This window comes from Canis aureus, chromosome 14 (genome assembly GCF_053574225.1).
Source record: "Canis aureus isolate CA01 chromosome 14, VMU_Caureus_v.1.0, whole genome shotgun sequence".
Classification (NCBI taxonomy): Eukaryota; Metazoa; Chordata; class Mammalia; order Carnivora; family Canidae; genus Canis; species Canis aureus.
The window spans coordinates 47,350,777-47,371,552 of record NC_135624.1 but is presented as its reverse complement, the minus strand read 5'-3'; the positions used below and the strand labels follow the sequence as shown (position 1 = coordinate 47,371,552).

Sequence of the window (20,776 nt, the reverse complement as noted above, 5' to 3'; positions counted from 1 at the left end):
AAGCGTTTTAGTTTGATATAGTCCCGTTTGTCTATTTTTGCTTTTGTTGACCTTGCCTGATGAGACAGATGAAAAAAATATTGCTTAGACTGATGTCCAAGAACTTACTACCTATGTTTTCTTCTAGGAGTTTGATGTTTTTTGGTCTTACGTTTAAATCTTGAATCCATTTTGTGTGTATGTGTACATGGTGTAAAAAAAGCAGTATAGTTGTCCAGTTTTCCCAGCACCATTTATTGAAGAGACCATCTTTTCCTCATTGTAGGTGTTTGCCTTCTTTATCAAAGATTAATTGATCCTATAAGCTTGGGTTTGTTTCTGGACTTCCTATTCTGTTCCATTGATCTATCAATCTGTTGTTGTGCCAATGTCATACTGTTTTCATTACTATAGCTTTGTAATATAATTGGAAGTCAGGGAGTGTGCTACCTCAGCTTTGTTTTTCTCTCTCAAGATTGCTTTGGTTATTCAGGCCCTTTTGTGATTCCAGACAAATTTTAGTACTATTTGTTCTAGAACTTCTGGTTCATTATCAAGTGCAAAGAGTTTCATATCCCAAGTATGCCTCATATAGGTTCCTGCCTCTGTCTCCTAGTGCTGTTCTAATCATTGTTCACTCGGACAATTGTAATGGCCTCTTAACTAGTCTTATCTTCAGTGTTGACTTCCCTTCAATCCATCCTCTATGCTGATGCCAGAATGATCTACCAAAAATGTAAACCTGATGATGTCACTTCTATATTGGGGACTTTCAATGGCTCCTTCTTACCTGCAGGATGGTGTAATGTTCCCTAAAATGGCTTAGAAGGCCTATCGTAACCAGAATACAACCTACCTCTCAAGGATAATTTCTGGCCTCTTCTATCTCTTACCTTTTGCTTAAATAGCCCATCCTGCTTCCTACCTCTAGGTATCATCTCATCTGTTACCTCTGTCTAGAGTGCTTTCCATAGATTCTCTTCAGGGCTTAACTTCATTTGTCACATTCATCTCAGATATCATTTCCTTCTAGAAGACTACTTTGAATCCAAAAGTGTGTAAGGTGCTATGTCCTGGAGCATCTTGTGTATCTCCAGCACAGGACTTATTCCTTCTATATTGCAGTTGCCTTTCTCTGCCTGTCTTCTCTCACTGAGATGGAGCCCCTGTGTGCAGAGTCCTCACCTTATTCATCTTTAGTCCTTCAGAATATTTGAGATCTACCTAGAAGAGTGGCTTGCACACAATAGGCACTTAATGATGCCTCTTTCTGTTCTTATACTGGCCAAGTTTGCTTCTGTCTTCCAGCCTTTGCACTTTCTGTTCCATCTGCTCAGAATGCTCTTCCTCCTGACCTCTGTAGGATGGCTCCTTGTCAGTTAATGTCTGCAGAGCTGTCATCTTGTCCGAAAGGCCTTCCCTGAGCACCCACTCTCTGGAAGCTATATTTTATCTACTCTGCTTGCAACTCATCATCTTCTGCTTCTTCTTGTGTGTGTGTGCGTGTGTGTGTGTGCACTTATTTTCTCTTCCCCTGCTACAATGTAAGCTCTATGGGAGCAGGGACTGTCACTGTCCTATTCACTGCTTCATTGCTGTCTCCTACCATCTAGATAGTGCTCGGCACAAAGCGGGCCCCTAATCAACATTAGTTGAAGAAATAAATAGTAAAAGCTTGTTGAACTAAATTGAAATTGATGTAACAAAATACTACATGTTGATCCAATCAAAAGAAGTCTCATTTACTCTACCATTCTATTTTATTTTATTTTTATTTTTATTCACATGAGACACACAGAGAGAGGCAGAGACACAGGCAGAGGGAGAAGCAGGCTCCCTGCAGGGAGCCCGATGTGGGACTGGATCCTGGGACTCCGGGATCATGACCTGAGCTGAAGGCAGACGCTCAAATGCTGAGCCACCCAGGCTTCCCACTACCACGCTATTAAAAAAATAATAATAAAACAAAGCAAAACTAAACAAAACTACTCTCAAAAAATAGGGTAATGAAACGAGTACACTTAAACACTGTTGGTGGTTGAATGAATTAGTACAATTTTTCTATACATGCTTTGCTCAAGAAATCACATTTTAAGGAATTTATTCTGAGAGAGTAATTTGAGAGGTACATAAAGATTTATGTTCAAGAACATACAGCATATTTTACAGTAGTGAAATCTTAGAAATAACTTAAAGCTCTATTGATAGTCACTAACATATATCAATGACATACTGAGTATAAAAAGTTTACAGCAAAACATTTACTTTTCTGTGAAAGCTCATTGGGTGTGTATATGCTTTCAAACACTTATATAGAGATTTTTGCAAAGGTGTTCACCAAAATGATAACAGTGCATCTCTGGCTGCTGAGATTTTGTGAGGTCTTTACTTTGTCTTTAAATTTTCTTGGATTTTAAAATGTATGTCCAATAAGCAAATGTTGCTTTATGCAAAGTGGGGAAAATAGGTAAATAGAATACTGTAGAATATTTTTCCGCCTAATTTATTTGAAGCCTGGCACTGTCTTCTAGTATATTTGTTTTTTTTCTTTTATGTTAATTAATAGACTTGAAATGCTGATTTCTCTCCCTCCCCAGGTCTCATGACCCGTCTCCGCTACCCAGTTGGACTGATGGGCAGCTGTTTGCCAGCCACAGCTGGTTTTAGCTATGGTAATGTATGCACACGTACCCAAGTACAATGTCAAATCCCGTAAAGAACCTGTCCCAACTTCCCTCTACATTCTTTAACTCCTTCGCTTTTCTGAGATGCCTAGACAGGTTTCCTCTCAAAGTTTAAATCCTCTTTCTGAAATACTTAAGTACATTCATCTCGCAACAGCAATTTCAACTTTGGAAAGAAATGTTTCAATTTGACTTCAAATTTCCTTACACATTAGCAGGAGCTCTTTTTTTAAATATATATGTTTATTTGGAGTTCAATTTGCCAACATATAGTGCTCATCCCGTCAAGTGCCCCCCTCAGTGCCTGCCACCCAGTCATCCCATCCCTCCGCCCACCTCCCCATCCACTACCCTTTGTTCGTTAGCAGGAGCTCTTTTGATAAATTAGGATTCTTTTTTTTAAATAATAAATTTATTTTTTATTGGTGTTCAATTTGCCAACATACACCCAGTGTCATACCGTCAAGTGCCCCCCTCAGTGCCTGTCACCCATTCACCCCCACCCCCCACCCTCCTCCCCTTCCACCACCCCTAGTTCATTTTTATTTGGGTGTTTGAGCTGTTGCTCTCCCGGTACAAAGGTGGCTGGGAAATGACCGCCCTCCAAGAGAACCTGCTTTAAAGAGCTGCTAAAAGTGTCGTCCTCTCCTTTTGAAAATAGAACTTGTAGAAGGTTTAATCCGAACTATCTTCTAGCAGATGTATACCTGCAAACTGTGAGAACAAATAAGAGCCAAGGAATTCTGTTTTGTGATTTGAGGACACCCGATTCCCTTAAATTTCTTTCATTAATGAGAATCAAAAAATCCTGAGAAAATGATAACATAGTTATGTTGTGCCAGGACCCCAGGGGCTCTATTTTAATTGGAATGGGAGAATGATTCAGGATATTATGGGTCCTGGGTTATTCCTCTGTCCCTAAAGACAATGTGGATAATAAAATTCTGCCATTAACAATTTATTTAAGTTACATGTGGTCCTGTTCAAATTTTTAAAAAATAAACGTCTCAATTTTTAACATGTAGAATGGCATACAACTCATAACCCTGCAACTCAGTTAGTTTTGCCTGGTTTTGACTATTTAATAGAAATGAATAAGACAGCATGCATTTGTATCTGGCTTCTTCTGCTTCACCCATGGTTGTTGGTGTGGTTGCTTCATCTCCACTGTGGTGTAGTGCGACACTGCCTGACAATGCCACCGTTTACCCATCCTTCGTTAGGTGGCCATTTGGGTTGTAACCAATTTTTACCTCATAATTAATATCATTATGGACATTCCTACATGTCTTTTGATGAAGTTCAGTACACGTTTAAGCTCCAGGAATGCTGGACACACACCTGAGAGTAGAATTGTTAGGTCACAGAGTGCGTACACACTCAGATTTAGTTTTCAAAAAAGCTTATACCAAATTACACTTCAATCAATAGCATGTGGGAGTTCCCGCTGCCCCACGCCTTTGCCTTGGCCAATATTTAGTATTCTCATGGGTTCTTTTCTTTGGTTTTCACTGTAGGCAATCTGATGTGTGTAATAGTAGTATCTCTCTGTGGTTGGAATTTGCATATCCCTGGTGACTAATAATTATGAACTTTTTATAGGTTTTGTGGCTATTTGGATATTCTCTTTTGTGAAAAAATATTCACGTTTTGTAACCCTTAAAAATATAATCTGCCCTTTTCTAGTTTTTTTTTTCATATTTTGAATAGGAATGCTTTACTGGTTACATGTTTCAGAAATATCTTTGCCCAATCTGCAGCTTACCTTTCCCCTCTCTTAATGGGGCATATTTGACAAACAGGATTTTGATGGAGCGTCACTTGTCAATATTTTCCTTTATGGTTGTATTCTGCTGAATAAATTTATGCCAATATCAAAGTCATGAATATATTTTCCCATGTTCCTTTAAAAACATACCTATTATTGGGAGAGGGAGCCCTTTGCAAAGCTGGCTTGAAGGTCATTAGCCTTTGCAATTTATTTATTTATTTATTTATTTATTTATTTATTTATTTATTTATGAGATTTTATTTATTCATGAGAGACACACACAGAGAGGCAGAGACATAGGCAGAAGGAGAAACAGGCACCCCAGGGGGAGCCTGATGCGGGAATCCATCCCTGGACCCTAGGGGTCACACCCTGAGCCCAAGGCAGGCACTCCACCCCTGAGACCCCCAGGTGTCCCAATTCTCTTAAACGCATTATTTAAAGTTCCAGCAGATGGCAATGTTGCTGTAGAAAAGGACATACTACAAGAGGAAAAATCTGCTCCTTCACAAGTGTTTCCAAGAGGGTTATTTTAAAAGTTCTTTTGGTTTCCAGGAAATATATACCATAACACAAATTTCACTTCAAACGTACATGTAGATACATGCAAGTTAGAACCCTAGCGTTGGTCATAGTTATTAGATGAATTTGTTAGACTTTTCCCCAAGGAGAAGACCCTACTAAGGCAAGAAAAGCCCCTTAGCTGTGGGAATGGGCAGAGGAGCATAGAAGGAAGTGAAATGGGGAAGCAGGGCCATATGTTCCTGCCTCACAAGTTTACTTGGCAGGACAAAAACTGATGGGGACATACAGACGGAAGGGGCCAGGTCTAGTTCTGGTAGGTAGGTTTAGTTTCGAAAGGCCTTTCATGTGGGGTCTCTGGAAAGAGCAAGAATGTTCTGATATCCATAATTTCCTCTCCAAGCAAGTCAAGTTTGTATCTTTAAACCTGAATTCTGGAATTGCACACGGAATTCCACCATGAGAGTATTGAAAATGGTTACAGTTACCCGCCCCCTTTACATTTATAAAAATTTTAACCTCTGTATAAAAGAAGAGAGTAGGTCTAGATAATTCCTGAATCTGTTCTAGCTCTGAAAGTTTTCCCTACTTTGTAACATGGATGTTTTACTTTTCTAGAAAAGTGGGAGATAGATCCCACTGAGTTGGCTTTTGTAAAGGAGATTGGAAGCGGTCAGTTTGGGGTGGTCCATTTAGGCGAATGGCGAGCGCACATCCGGGTAGCTATCAAGGCCATCAGCGAAGGCTCCATGTCCGAGGAGGATTTCATCGAAGAGGCTAAAGTGATGATGTAAGTATAAGCAATACCCAGGTAAATAGCAGACAACATTGGGGTGTCATAGAAAGAACATGGATTTTGGGGCAGTCACACTTGGATTTCTGTCACAACTCTGTCCAAGCTAGTGGTGTGACCTGGGCAAATTATTTGACCTCTGCGTGACCTGGGTGAGTTATTTCACCTTGCCAAGCCTCGATTTCTTTACCCGCAAAATGGAGATAATGGTAACCTTGTCACTGCATCAGCGTGTGAATTAAATGAGATAATTCAGGAAAGTGACAAGCATGCGTGTTCTTTTCAGGGCTCCTTCCTTCCTTCGCCTTGTCCTTGTCCTTCTCCTTCCTCCCCTTTCCCTTCTCCTTCCCCCTCTTCCCTTTCCCCTCTTCCCCTTCTTGTTCCCCTTTCCCTTCCTCTTCCTCTCCTCCTCCTCCTCCTCCTCCTCCTCCTCCTCCTCCTCCTCCTTCTTTGGCTTTTCCTGGAAGCAAAAATGTTGATTCTGTCCAAATAGTGATATAAGGATAAAGCATTTGCTTTCAGAAAATTTAAGAATCCCGAGTTCTAACAGTCACTTCTGTGGCCCTTTGGACGCCGCTCCTATGGGATCACTTCTGTGATTTCCCAGATCAACATTTCGACTCAGCTGAAGTGGCTGTGGTGTATGTCTATAATCTGGGCTGGATCAGGACAAGTCAACAATTTGGTACAGATCAAGGCCATCAAATTTCTTTAAGTATTTGTTCAACACTTAAAGGAGCAGCAATGTGGTGAAAACTGAGAACCCCAGATGGCATTACCTAGATTCTGTTATCCAAAGAAATTTAGTTCTGTTCTAAAAATACAGATGTCAACTAAACAAGCAAACCAACAAACAGACAAACCAAAAAACTAGAAGGGATTAACTGGACCCATTCTCCTTTAACAGCAGAGCAATGCTATCTCTTGGGACTCTCAACCTGTACCCCAAATGTACTATTTAAATACCCTTTCCAGTCAGTTACAACAAAATGAGCTTCAAGGGAAGTTATGCTAAACACAATTTTCCAGTGATATCAGCTTCCCAAAGATGATCTCGTGCCCCTAGGTGGCCCCTGGCCTATATTCCTTGATACCACCTGCATCAGACCCTAGTTTTCCTACATCTAAAGGAGAGACAAATCATTATATTCCTGTGTTGATTAGATAGGTGTTATAAGAACGTGCTTCAGAGAAAGTTGAAGCCATACTGGAATTTCTATGAAACAAAAAAGAATTGGAGATGTCCGATGTTACGGTGAGAGGATTCCTGAAAGGATCAAGCCTTATTGGGCATTTGGGGGCACAGTTTTCCAGGGATGATATTTTGAGGATGGTGGAAGACGTGCAGAATGTGGAAGTATCATTGGCTCCTGGATGTTTACAGAGGCGAGAATGAAGCTAATGGCTTATTTTTAAGTCAGTTCAGATAGACATACTGTGTTCTTGGGTTTGAACACAGTCTATTTTTTGCTGATTTTTTTTTGTTTTTTGAAAGTGAGGCAGAAGGATTTCCTTCTAACTCCCTGTTGCAAATCCATTCATCTTTACAAAATTACCTAGCTGACACACACTGAGCTCCATCTGCCAAGAATACCCAATTGGGTCACACTGTCTTACCTTCACTGTACTTGTTAGTTCCTTCGCCGTCCTTGTCACTACTCCGGTGATACTGCTAAGCAAACACAGTGTAATGTTTCAGTTCTCAAATGTTTATACGTGGGTATCAGTGTTACGGTTTTCTCATGACAAATCAATATTCTATGTTAAGAGTGATTTCCCTGCCATTATTCTGTATACATATGAATTGTCTCTCTTAACTGAAAATAAATTTTTCTTTATAAATTTCGAATTTATAAAATATCTTTATACACTAGAGAGATAAATCAGATAAAATACACAAGATATATGTCTACAGATTAAAATCATGTATAGATTCTCTGAACTCCTCTTTCCCACAAACTGGTAGTGTTTTTGCATGCTAACTATATGGTAATATGTCAATTGATCACTCATATACATTATTTTAAGATAAATAATCTCCCTGAGTCATTGATTTTATTTTGCCTCTATGAATGAAAAGAGGTGACATTTCAAGTTACTTTTGACTAACAGAAATTGGCTTATTATACATCTTCAAAAATTACAAACACTAACTTGAATATTGTTTTCCATGATGCCTAGTTGGCATAACAGGCCTTTAGGGACTGAATGCTATACTTCAGAAGGAACAATAAACTTTGGAATTTTAGATGACTAAACGTTCCATGTGTATTTTAATAGACAATATTCAAGGGCGTGTGTGTGTGTGTGTGTGTGTGTGTGTGTGATTGCTAAATACAGAGCAGGGTTTCAAGTTGGCCAGTGTTTTTCAGTCTCCAACTTTATCTAAATATTTCTTTTTTAATGCCTTTATTTTTTAGAATTTAATTTTCTATTTTATTTATTTTTATTTTTTTTTAAATTTTTATTTATTTATGATAGTCACACAGAGAGAGAGAGAGAGAGAGAGGCAGAGACATAGGCAGAGGGAGAAGCAGGCTCCATGCACCTGGAGCCCGACGTGGGATTCGATCCCGGGTCTCCAGGATCGCGCCCTGGGCCAAAGGCAGGCGCTAAACCGCTGCGCCACCCAGGGATCCCAGAATTTAATTTTCATTTTCTTTCTTCCTTTCCTTTCCTTTCCTTTCCTTTCCTTTCCTTTCCTTTCCTTTCCTTTCCTTTCCTTTCCTTTCCTTTCCTTTCCTTTCCTTTATACACCAATCACGGTTTCTTCCCTTCAATCTGTCCTGAATTTTGGTCTGAGCAGCTGCAGTTAGGAAAGTTGAAACTCAGGGATCAGGAGCTCTGTTAAGACCTGAGCAAGAAGGCACAATAAGGAAGCAAAAGGCTTACTTACAAGGATGACAAACAGAAAAAATAGAATACAGAGCACATAATATTCTTTATCTGCAGTGACTTGGGAACTACTGCTTGAACTCTGTGACCCCGCTTGTTCAGTGCCTAGAGTGGAAAGGAAATAGTCCTACTTTCTCTGTGGTTGGGTTAATTTTTATCATATCTTGATGTCGAAAATTACATAGAGTTTGTGAATATCACCCATTGAGTCTGAGCACTTGAAAGTGCAGAAAAGCCAACCTGCTCACTGGTGTGTTTTTTTCCTCCACAGGAAATTATCTCATTCAAGGCTAGTCCAGCTCTATGGGGTGTGCATACAGCAGAAGCCCCTGTACATTGTGACGGAGTTTATGGAGAACGGCTGCCTGCTGAACTATCTCAGAGACAGGAGGGGAACGCTTACGAGGGAGATGCTGCTGAGCATGTGCCAGGACATCTGTGAAGGGATGGAGTATCTGGAGAGGAACTGCTTTATTCATAGGGATTTAGTAAGTATGATACAAATTCACTGATTATTTTATTCATTATATTCAGAGGAATATGACAGTTGAGGACTTTCAGTGTTTAAAATAAAATATCTTTGGCTTAATTTTTTTTAAAGATTTTTATTTATTTGAGAAAGAGAGAGAGAACACAATAGGGGAGAGACGAGGACCAGAGGGAGAAGCAGGCTCCCCACTGAGCAGGGAACCTGATGGGGGCTCCATCCATGCCGATTCTGGATACCAGGACACCAGGAGTATGACCTGAGCCAAAGGCACACGCTTAACCAACAGAGTCATCCAGGCGCCCCTCTTTGGCTTAATTTCTGACCACTTTCCTATTCATGTGATTCTCTGGGAAATGTAGCTTTATTTTTAATTGCCCATTGATGCTGTGGCCAAATAAGGTATTACCCGAAATATGCCTTGAACTAATTAACTACTATGATAACCAACTAACCAAAACTAATTTACTTTTCTTTCCTCTCACCTTCCCTCTCTTCTTTCATTAACTTCTACTTTTCTTCCTTTCAACCAATAATCGAATACATATTGAATGCCAGTACATGTCAAGCACTCTTGCCAGGAGCTGTAGATGACAGGAGTAAAGGATAGCTCTACTGGCTCCCATCCAGGGATGAAACTACTTTCATGTGGAGGTGATTTGGTTGCAATAGTATCACAGCGGCATTCCTGGCATTCCTGAGGAGAACTGGAAATGTTAAATCATTGTGTTCTGAAATGCTCAGGATGTTACATCCTAAGAAAAAAAAAATTAAGGCTTGTCTTAGCCCAAATGCCCTGGAGAGTTCAATAGGCAGCCACGACTCAGAACCACTGCTCTAGAAGTAGACTGGCTGGGTTGAAATCTTGCCTTTATTTCTTACTAGCTGTGGGATGTTGGGCAAGCTCACTAACTAGTACAGTGGCACCAATTACAGCACCTTCCTCCTGTGGGCCTGTTGGGAGGATCACATGAATTAACAGGTGTAAGTACTTACAATTGCACCTGGCATATAGAAGAGCTCAGCAATGCTAACTATTGCTATGGAATAGTAATAGTCTGTATTTCACAGCAATAGCCATTCCACAACCATTGAGACCATTCCACAGCCGTTGAGACCACTCCACAGCCATTGAGACCATTCCGCAGCCATTGAGACTGTTCCACAGCCATTGAGACCATTCCACAGCCACTGAGACCGTTCCACAGCCATTGAGACCTTTCCACAGCTGTTGAGACCATTGTTCTGTATCCGTCAAGGCACATTTCCCAATCTCCAATCTCCACATTTCCCAATCTCCCAATCTTAGCTATCGAACACATTTTTGAATGGATGAATGTGGCATCAATCCCACCTAGCTTACTTTCCTGGTCCCTGCAGGTCAGTATTTCCTGACAGGGATTAGAATTCAAAACCTAGTTGAGTGATAATTCTGGTCATTCTATTTGTTCCAAGTGGCTTCTCTCAGATCCTCCTACCCTTGGTTTCTTCCTTGATTGCTTTCTTTTGTGTTCTATTTTATCCACCTTCATGCCATTTAAAATATATCAGCTAAGCATGAGCCTTTCCCCTGTCAAGGGCTTAGCTCTTGGTTTGGTTTTGAAACCCTTGCTAGCATTTGTCAAAATCTTCTAAACTGACTCCTGGCTTACCATTTTTAAGTTCTTTGCTTTTGTTTTTGGACTAACTGAAGCACATATCATCTTAGAAGAGAACAGAATCTATAAAACTATTGGCTTACATAGGGCTTAATAACCAAATCAATGATTTTCTTTGACGAAGGTCTCTGAAAATGGATTATTTTGGCATCAAATATATGGTCTCCGCATATTTAAAAATGCACACTTTTAAATTTCAGGATTCATAGTTTAACATCTCTTTGCTGTAGTCTTCCAATTTATTGAAGATCCTTCTTGAGAGGGTTTAAAAAACTTTTAAAAGGAAAAGTATTAAAATTGCTTTTTACTTTTTTTGTTATTTCTTTGAAGAATCAATACAATCCATCATGAGGGCAGATATATTGATCATATATAGCATGATGGGTATTACCAAGGAAACATGTCTGCTCACACAGAGAAGTAGTGTGGGGGTCCAGGTAAACTGAGGAAAAGGACAGTAGAAACTCTTGAAAGAAAACTATATTCAAATATGGATTCTTCTCTCTCTCTCTCTCTCTTTTTATAGGCAGCAAGGAATTGTCTGGTCAGTGCTGCAAGTATAGTAAAAATATCGGACTTTGGAATGACAAGGTATAATATATAAATATTTCCTGTTTACTCATAAGAGGGAATCTTAGATCTGTCTCCTAACAGATTTAAGATGTTGATAGCATTGCTTTCTTTCTTTTTTCTTTTTTTTTTTTTTAATCCTGTGAGGAAAATGTTGATGTGGTTGCTTGGTGTGTTGCCCTGCTTTGAATTTGACACAAACCCATGTTAGCTGTGAGGCAAATGGACACTTGAGACAACTCTTATCTTTTTTCAAAAGGTCATTCTCAGTCATAACATTTTTAGAAATGTCTCAATCTACTCATCATATGCATAAGATTGAGGAGAAAAGCTTTTCTGACATATGTGTATTTCTGAAAGATTAAAAAAAATAAATTGGTTTAGCTCTGATTGTTCTATGTCATCTTCATACTCTATTATCAAGGGTAACAGTTGACTTTAAGATGACAACTCAAGTGTGGAGAATCTAACCTCATTCTCTGCAACTCAATGCAATGCCCTTTCCTTCAGGCTGCTAAAAATTCAGTGCCCGTGAACCCAGGGTTTCTCTCTGACTCATTTTAGGGTCAAATTCAGATTCTGTATGTCTAATGGGGCCACGTACTGGAGATGGCATGTCTGGTCCTTGTTGTTACCCATTGACAACTGGTAGCCTGCGGGCACCATCTTCCTGTTTTGTCCTTGGCTGAACATCTGCATAGGTGGCTGCTGACTCATCTCCAATTTCTGTCTGCAAGATGCTGTTGCACTGGCATCATTCTCCATGATTAGGAAAATGCCTGGAGATATCCAAGGCCCTGTTGCCTTAGGCACATCTGCAACTATTTGTTTTCTGGAATCTTTTTTGCTTTTCCAGGGGCTTGACCTGGGGAAGAGGCATAGGCTCTGTTTTGCTCTTAAATCCCAGCAATCTGTAGTGGGGACTTCTTTGCCTGCCATGCTAGCCGGGCAGTGCTGGTAGAGTGAAGACTATATAAGACCCTGCCTCAGCCACCCACAGATGTCTAACGCTCCTCCGCCTTTCCTTTATCCTCTCCCACCTCCCAGCTCCAGAGGTCATTTTCTAGGGGGATGAATGGTGGTGGTCAGGAGTGTGTGTGGGGGGGTGATATTACTCTTATTTTATGAGCCATTCTCTCAAATAGTTTATTAACAGCTCCATCCTCCTCCTTCTCTGGAAAGCCTAGACTTTTGAAACTCAAAAGCTATGAAAAATAGCTCTTTCCCTTTTGTTTTCTATTACTTACTTTTCCCCCTTAGTAGGATGGCTTCTGGCTCAAGAAAGCACTTAAAGGTGGTGTGAGGTAGGGGATGTGGGAAAAAAAAGAGGGTGTGAGGAAGCACTAATAAATAATTCAAAAATACCAGACTGCACACTCCAGGCTCTCTTCTCTCTAGATCTCATACTTGATGTTCCTGCCTACAATTCTCAAAAGAGAGAGGTTTAATATTGTTGTAGTTTTTAAAAGGAGGTGGTAGTTATTCCTGATTTCATATAGGGCCATGGTAATGCATTGAACATTTTTCATATTAAATGTATTATGTTCAATACTCTCATTTCTCTGCCTAATAAAACACATATGCATGAAGAAAAAAATAAGGCATCCAACTTTGACTTTATTCTTTGCCATATATATTTATCTCTTATGTACTTTTTACGACACTGGTTGTTAGACTACTCAGCATGCTCCTTTGCAGAATTAAGAATTTGTAAACTAACATAATCAGTGGGTTCTTGACTCAAATTGATTTGGATTGAAGAATTGTTCTAGTTTTCTGAGACTCAAACCCAAATGAGGCTTGGTTTGGGGAGGAATCACTATATATGATATTTTCCCATTTTGGTAACAGAAGAGAAATTTTCAGGGGTAAAAATGCTTTCTGTTTTAAAGATTCATTTATTTATTTGAGAGTTTATTTGAGAGAGAGAGAGAGAGAGAGAGAGAGAGAGAGAGAGAGAGAAATTGAGTGAGTTGGGGAAGAACAGAGGGAGAGGAAGAGAGAATCCTCAAGCTAACTCCCTCACTGAGCATGGAGCCCGACAGGGGGCTTGATCCCATGACCCGGAGACCATGACCTGAGCCAAAGTCAAGAGCTGACCACTTCACCAATAGCGTCACCCGGGAACCCTGCTTTCTCTTTTATTTTATTTTTAAAGATTTTATTTATTTATTCATGAGAGACACAGAGAGAGGCAGAGACATAGGCAGAGGCAGAGGCAGGTTCCATGTGGGAGCCCGAAGCGGGAGTCGATCCTGGAACTCCAGGATCACGTCCTGAGCCAAAGGCAGATGCCACCCAGGCATCCCCTGCTTTCTCTTTTAGAACTTATAGTAGATGAAGGAAGTTGGAATGAAGTAGAATTTGGAGGGAATTAGCACAATGTGCTTTGAATCTCATGACCTCAGGTACGTTTTGGATGATGAATATATCAGTTCTTCTGGAGCCAAGTTCCCAATCAAGTGGTCCCCTCCTGAAGTTTTCCATTTCAACAAGTACAGCAGCAAATCTGATGTCTGGTCATTTGGTGAGTAAATTTGATGTTCATTTGTTGGAGATTGATTTAAGAAAAGGCCAATCTTTTTTAAGCTTTGATTTTTTAGCATGATGCAGCATTCTAGAAAGGTCTTCATGTAACTGTCTAAGGTGTTCTAAACATACCCAGGCTGTCTTTGGCAACTGGTGTCAGACACCTTCTTATATAAGTCTGCCTTTTGGATCTTACCTTTCCCAATGAACCTACGTATGGCAGTAAAGCCATAACATAGAGTCTACTGATCTAGCAAAAGGTGCAGCCACCTTTTATACACCACAGAGACTTGCAAGGAAAATAGATCTTAAGGTGTCACTGAATTTCACATGTCATTAATAAACTTCATTTCTAACTACTGAGCAGCACCAACTGCATTTGCTTCATTACCTTTAAATTTTGTGGAATTTAGTTGTCGGCCTCCTTGGGAACTGTCAGTTGGAGTTTATATTGTGTAATGTTCTTCACTGAGAAAGAGATGTTGTAGACCTATGTCCAGCGGAGTTCATTCTTTGAATTGATTTTCAAAAAGGTGGCAGTAAATGTTCAATAAGCTATCTATTCTCTTTAGCCCAGACCTCCCTGGATGGCTTCTTTGGTTTGGAGAGAGCTCTGCACCCTCAAAAGGGCGCGAATATTTTTTATTGTCCACATAAGGTTAAGTGTGTATTATTGATCCCTTTAGCTCTCCCCTGCCTTTTGGTGGTTTTGACAGGTGAGATTTTTAAGCTCTACAGGAGAGCAGTTAAATCAGACTAACATGTAGCAACACAGGGACCTCATCAAGTGGTTGCAGAACAATTTAGAATTTCTGAGTTTTATCTGACCACTTGTCTCCATCTCCCTCTGGACAGTGAGCTTCCTGAGCACAGGGACCGGCCTCTTTCTTAGAATCTTCTGGCTCTGGCATATGCTTGACCTCTAATCAATATGTAATACATCTTAGAATAAGTGAATAATGAAATGAAGTCCAAATGGGAGTTTGAGGAAGTCTCACTAATCAACCTATCAGTGATTTTAGAACACCTACATGGGTCCGGAGCTCCTGCTAGGTAGTCTGCTCTACCCAGCTGTCTAACCTTTCAGTGGGAAGAGGGGAACAAGTGCCATCTACTGGCTGGTAAACTCTTGGCCTGGGCAGGCATCAGAGGCTCGCTCGCACAATTCCATCGTTTTCTATGGGATGGAAGAGAGGCTTGTTGATCTCAGGGTGCGAAGACACGAACATACTTAGAAATGAAAACACTGGCAGCATTTTCTTTCGATGGGGAGGCAGTTAAGGCCTGGAAAAGAAAGGCCTTGTTTTCACTTGGAGTATTTTCAGATGTCAGGCCTGTTCACAAATGGAGACGCACATGGTCTGATTCCTAGATAGAGCTGCTCTCATTCTGGATGATTATAATTCAAAGGCTGGAAGAGGAAAATAAGGCCTTGTGGTTTGAAACCGTTCTTTCAAGCAACCTCTTGTTTGCATGCATTTCGTGTGTAGGAGTTTTGATGTGGGAAGTTTTTACAGAAGGAAAAATGCCGTTTGAAAATAAGTCGAATCTGCAAGTTGTGGAAGCCATTTCCAAAGGCTTCAGGCTCTACCGTCCTCAACTGGCGCCAATGTCCATATATGAAGTCATGTACAGCTGCTGGCATGAGGTGAGTGTCCCCTACTTTCCTGGGTAGGTTGGCAGTCCCAGCAACTGAGAACAGACCTGAGGGTCAAATGTGACCCCAGGTCTCCATCACGGCAGGAAAAGGGGTCTGTTTCTGAAGAGTGACCACTAAGGGTCAGAAGTGCTATTTCTATCTGACACTCACACTACAAAGTCATGAACCCATTTTGTTTTCCTTTCATCTGAGGAATTCAGCACATCTTTCTTTTTTTTTTTCTTTCTTTTTTTTTTCAGCACATTTTTCAAGTCTTATTTTTCTGAGACTGGCTCTTGCGGAAACTCTTGATGTTAGTGGAGCCTCAGTGATGAGATGTTTTACTCCCCTTGAAAACTGGTGGGTGGACACTAAGGGTAGAATCAGGTTTGGTAAACTTCCACATTGAAAGAGAAAGGTGTTGTTTTTATTTACTTGACTCCTCTGTATTTTGTCTTGCTTTCCCAAGGCTAACAGTAATGGGTTTCATCTCTTTTTTTGGCACTCAAGACTCCTGATAGATTAGGAATAAAGGCAGAAAGTGTGCCAGGAGCTTGTACTCAGGAAATTCTCTCTGGGGAGGGAAGGGTGTCTGTTTAGTTTTTCTTCCTCTTGAAATGCCAAGCTTAAAAATAAAGTCAGATGTGTCCTGTCTTTTCTGGGCACAGACTCAACACACCTCTCCCCTTCGTATCAGACTCCTCTGTGATTTCTGACAGCTTTCTCTTTCTAGCTGACAGTATCTGTCCAGAAAACCCACACCTGGGTGAGGAGTTTCCTCCTGGCTGAAAAAGAAGTCACTTGATCCACAACCCATGAACCCTGAAAACCTCAATATTTCAGGAGCAATGTAGTTGTTCACATTCCGGAGAAGTATTAATCTTATAAAGATCCTTGATGTATGAAAATATCTTACGTGTGATGAACTGCTCTGCAAGGGGCCTTGAAAACATAGGCAAGTGTCAAGTGAGCCATTAGTAGCAAACGGCTGTCCTGAGAGCTTCTCCGCAATAACAACGCAGTGGCTCAGAAATATATATTGCATGTGGAACAGCATCCATGTCCATGTGCACAAAACACAATACTTTTTGAGATTTTATTTATCTGTGGAGAGGAAACAGAAAAGGGAGCAAATGGGTGGCTGGCAGGAGGGCAGAGTAAATGATGTCGAGTCTCAAATTGTAGTCAGAGCATTGATTAAAACATTGTTTTTGGTTATGCTGATATATTTGTTTGCAAAAGGTGATTTGCTACAACTTTTGAAGGTGATCTAAATACCCTAGGTGCTTAAGCACCTTTACATTCAAATGTGATTATATTATCTCTCTCTCTCTCTCTCTCTCTCTCACACACACACACACACACACACACACACACACACACACACACTGATACACACATAGTGTCTCATAGGCTCTACTACCTGCAGAACATGAGCTTCCTCAAAAAATTCCAGAAATTATTCCTGGGATCTCAAGAACTCCAATGTGTGCTTACACACCCTTCTGCTCGGACCTTTTTATTGATGCCCTCTGCTTATTTTTTATTTTTATTTTTGGTTTATTTTATTTTTATTTATTTTTAATTTTTTTATTGGAGTTCAATTTGCCAACATTTAACATAATACCCAGGGCTCATCCCAGCAAGTGCCCCCCTCAGTGCCCGTCACCCAGTGCCAACCCCTCCACCCACCTCCCTTTCCACCACTCCTTGTTCATTTCCCAGAGTTAGGTGTCTCTCATGCTTTGTCACCCTCACTGTTATTTTCACTCATTTTCTCTCCTTTCCCTTCATTCCCTTTCACTAATTTTTCTATTCCCCAAACGAATGAGACCATATAAGTTTGTTCTTTTCCGATTGACTTATTTCACTCAGCACAATATCCTCCAGGTCCACCCACATTGAAGCAAATGGTGGGTATTGCTTCTAATGGCTGAGGAATATTCCACTGTACACATAGACCACAGCTTCTTTATCCATCATCGGACACCGAGGCCCCTTCCACAGTTTGGCTGTTGTGGACATTGCTGCTATGAACATCGGGGTGCAGGTGTCCAGGCGTTTCACTGTGATGCCCTCTGTTTATAAACCATTGGGGGTGGTGTTTCCCCACAAACCCTGCTGCCAGTAATCTTTGTGAGAATGTGGCTACGAAAGTGGTCCTATTTCCTGAGGATTTTATTTTTTTTAATTTTCTTTTATTTATTCATGGAGACACACAGAGAGAGGGAGAGACACAGGCAGAGGGAGAAGCAGGCTCCCTGCGGGGAGCCCCACGTGGGACTCGATCCCAGGACTCTGGGATCATGACCACTGAGCCACCCAGGTGCCCTATTTCCCATGGATTTTAAAGATGCCAACAGTGTCATCTTTTCTTCCTCATGGAGCCAAACCACATCCCATGGTGAAATAGGAAAAATGTTCCAATCCTTGTCTCCGTGACCAGGGATTTTGTTGACTGAGCCTTTAAGACAGCACAGTGTGTGCTCCAGGACCTGCAAAGTCCCTTATGAAAACACACCTTTTGCTTTCTGACTGAAATCCTTCTTTCTACAGGGGATCAAGTCCAGCAAATAAGTGGGCAGAGCCTGAGAGCCTGCAACTCTGGGGGTCCATTCTCTCCCAGCTCTTCCTTTTTACCCCATGCATATCAAGTCACCCACCTAGATCCCTAGGGCAGTGTGGTCCAATGGAATGTTCTGTGATGATGGAAATGTGGCATCCATTATGGTGCTCATGCCTGGCTACTGAAGGTTTGAAAAGTGCCTAGTGTGACTGAGAACTGAACTTAAAAATGTATGTGATTTTCATTAATTTAAATTTAAATGGCCACAGGCGGCTTGGGTTTGCAGCTCAAGTTATTTTATTTTGGCAGCACTCTCTACTCTTAGAATTTTTCACTCAACTACCAATCACACCCCATGGGTCAGCCCAGGTTTCTTCCTCTTCCCTTTGTGGAGAACCAGCCTGATCCAGGTCCCTGCCTGCAAATTCCAGAGCTGATTCCTGAGTGAGCTTCAGGCTGAGCTAACCATCTCTATTTCCCTTTTCCAGAAACCTAAAAGCCGCCCCACATTTGCTGAGCTACTGCAGGTTCTCACGGAGATCGCAGAAACCTGGTGACCTGAATGGAATGCCCACCCGGAGGGTCATCTTGCAAAATTATCACAAGAGGAAATCCTGTGTGGGGTCACTGATGGTGAACACCTTCCTTTAGAGCTGCTGACTCTTGGAAACAGTGCAGAGATCACAGACTTTTCAAACTTTAAGGCTTAAGATGAGTCTGGCAGTAATTTTTCTGCACAGGTGTTTGAGAGGGGCTTCTAAACTCTGGTTTTTCTGTAATGTTCTTCATGTCCCAAAGGCGAAAAAGGGAAAAATGCTCCATCACAGTCTTCAGTGCTCTTTGTGACAATAGCCCTGAGAGCCCCTGAGGGTAAATGAAGACCTGACCCATTACAGGGCTGAGGACATTTCTTTTTTGAAGAGGAGTGATATTCGTTACTTCAGCGACTTGCTGAAATAAAGAAATTCAGCTAATTCCTGAAATAAAGGAACCTCCCCTGAAGAATTTAATGCTTTTGAGCTGTACAGATCCTTATGGAAAATGCACCTTTACAAACCACATGAATGTGAACATTCTTAAACTGTCTTTTATAATCTTCTCTATGTTATTTAACTAATCAGTTTTACCCATACCGGATTCCTTTGGAGATAGCTTCTTGTATTGCAGGGTTTTTTGTTTTTTTGTTTTTGTTTTTGTGTTTTAGGTAGGCATGGAGCCAGCCCATCGTGGGGCTTGAACTCCTCACCCTGAGATCAATGCCTGAGCTGAGATAGAGAGTTGGATGCTTAGCGGACTGAGCCACCCAGGCGCCCCCACCACATTCCAGTTTTAAGCGTTGCGAAGGCAAAGTTCTTTGAACGGGCCCTGGTGACATTTCTATTTGCAGTAATATCCATTGTCAGGGTTGGTTCAGAACCTGAATTTCAGTCTAAAATTTGTGTCCGTGGAGGTGAACAATTTCAGAAGCCTTTTAAAAAACATCTGTCGTGTATCTTTTGTTTTTCTCATGGTGTAAAAGAATGCTTATTGCACAGTTAGGTAAAGAAATGTTCTACATTTTGGAGGTTTCCTCTTTTTTTAAGTTAAATTCTTAAAAAACTTTCTTGAGTATAGTTGACACACATGTGATATTAGTTTTGGGTGTACAATGTAGTGATTCAACATCTCTCTATGTTATGCTGTGCTCAGCACAAGTGCAGCTACCGGCTGTCCCTGTACCACGAATGCTGTTACAATATCATGGTCTGTGTTCTCTATGCTGTGCCTTTTATTCTCATGATTTATTTATTCCCAGACTGGAAGCCTGTATCTCCCACTCCCCTTCACCCATTTTTCCCATCCCTCCCTCCCCTTCCCTATGGAAACCATCAGTTCATTCTCTGTAATTATGCGTCTGATTTTGTAAGAAGCCTCATTTTTCTTGTAGAAAGTACATCTAGTAAATTTCTAGAAGATGACTTGTTTTTTTCCACGAGTGAGGGAAAAACCGAGAAATCCAAATATTACCTACATTCCATTATTTCTGAAGTCCAGGGTTTTGAATTCAAGATAAAATACCCAGTTGTCATAACTCAATCTTAACTTCTCATGCATCATTTGTAGGACTGACTGGAAATTTATCTCTATCGTTGTGAGTGCTTCAGAATTGCTGGAGGAAGAAGGTTGTGGCAGAAAGTAGAAATGTTTTCACCATCGGGTTTCACAACGGCAGCCTCGTGTTTGTATGCCATCCATCCTGCATCATGGTCTAAGTCACTGGCCGGTAGTAGTTGTGGCTTTTAAGTCATATTTCCCCACTCCAAAAATGAGATTGTTGACTATCAGTGGTACTTGGGCAATGTGCACTGAAATAATGAGCACCAGGCACGAGAATGTTCAACTTTTTGATAATGCAAGAAGTGGTCTCAGAAATATTTGTACGAGACCCTGTGGTGTTTCTGAGACTATCATATCGCTTTCTCTCATGACTACGGGAGGTGAGACAAGGCTCCTATGACTGAGACCTTAGATCGAGTAAGATATGCAGAAGTTTAGTGCAAGAGGGCATGGGAATATCAAACAGCAAAAGCCAAGGCCGGGGGAGGGTAAATGCTATGACAATCAGAGAACCCAAACACTGGAAACTTAGGGTCAACTAGAGAGCATCTGCCCTCAAGGCAATGCAGGGAGACAGAGTACAGGC

The 20,776-nt window shown here is 41.0% G+C and overlaps 1 protein-coding gene across 2 annotated transcripts in view; it reads left to right on the top strand.

Annotated features, from left to right (window-relative positions):
• TXK (TXK tyrosine kinase) overlaps nucleotides 1–20,169 on the top strand; it is a 64,132-nt gene extending 43,963 nt beyond the window's left edge. For both annotated transcript variants that reach the window (XM_077847943.1, XM_077847944.1), the window contains 7 exons: nucleotides 2,577–2,651; nucleotides 5,575–5,746; nucleotides 8,916–9,132; nucleotides 11,316–11,380; nucleotides 13,768–13,886; nucleotides 15,379–15,536; nucleotides 18,582–20,169. In XM_077847943.1, the coding sequence (XP_077704069.1) occupies nucleotides 2,577–2,651; nucleotides 5,575–5,746; nucleotides 8,916–9,132; nucleotides 11,316–11,380; nucleotides 13,768–13,886; nucleotides 15,379–15,536; nucleotides 18,582–18,650 (875 nt within the window). In that variant the 3' untranslated portion in view covers nucleotides 18,651–20,169. The remainder of the gene's footprint in view (nucleotides 1–2,576; nucleotides 2,652–5,574; nucleotides 5,747–8,915; nucleotides 9,133–11,315; nucleotides 11,381–13,767; nucleotides 13,887–15,378; nucleotides 15,537–18,581) is intronic.
• The last annotated feature ends 607 nt before the right edge of the window (nucleotides 20,170–20,776 follow it).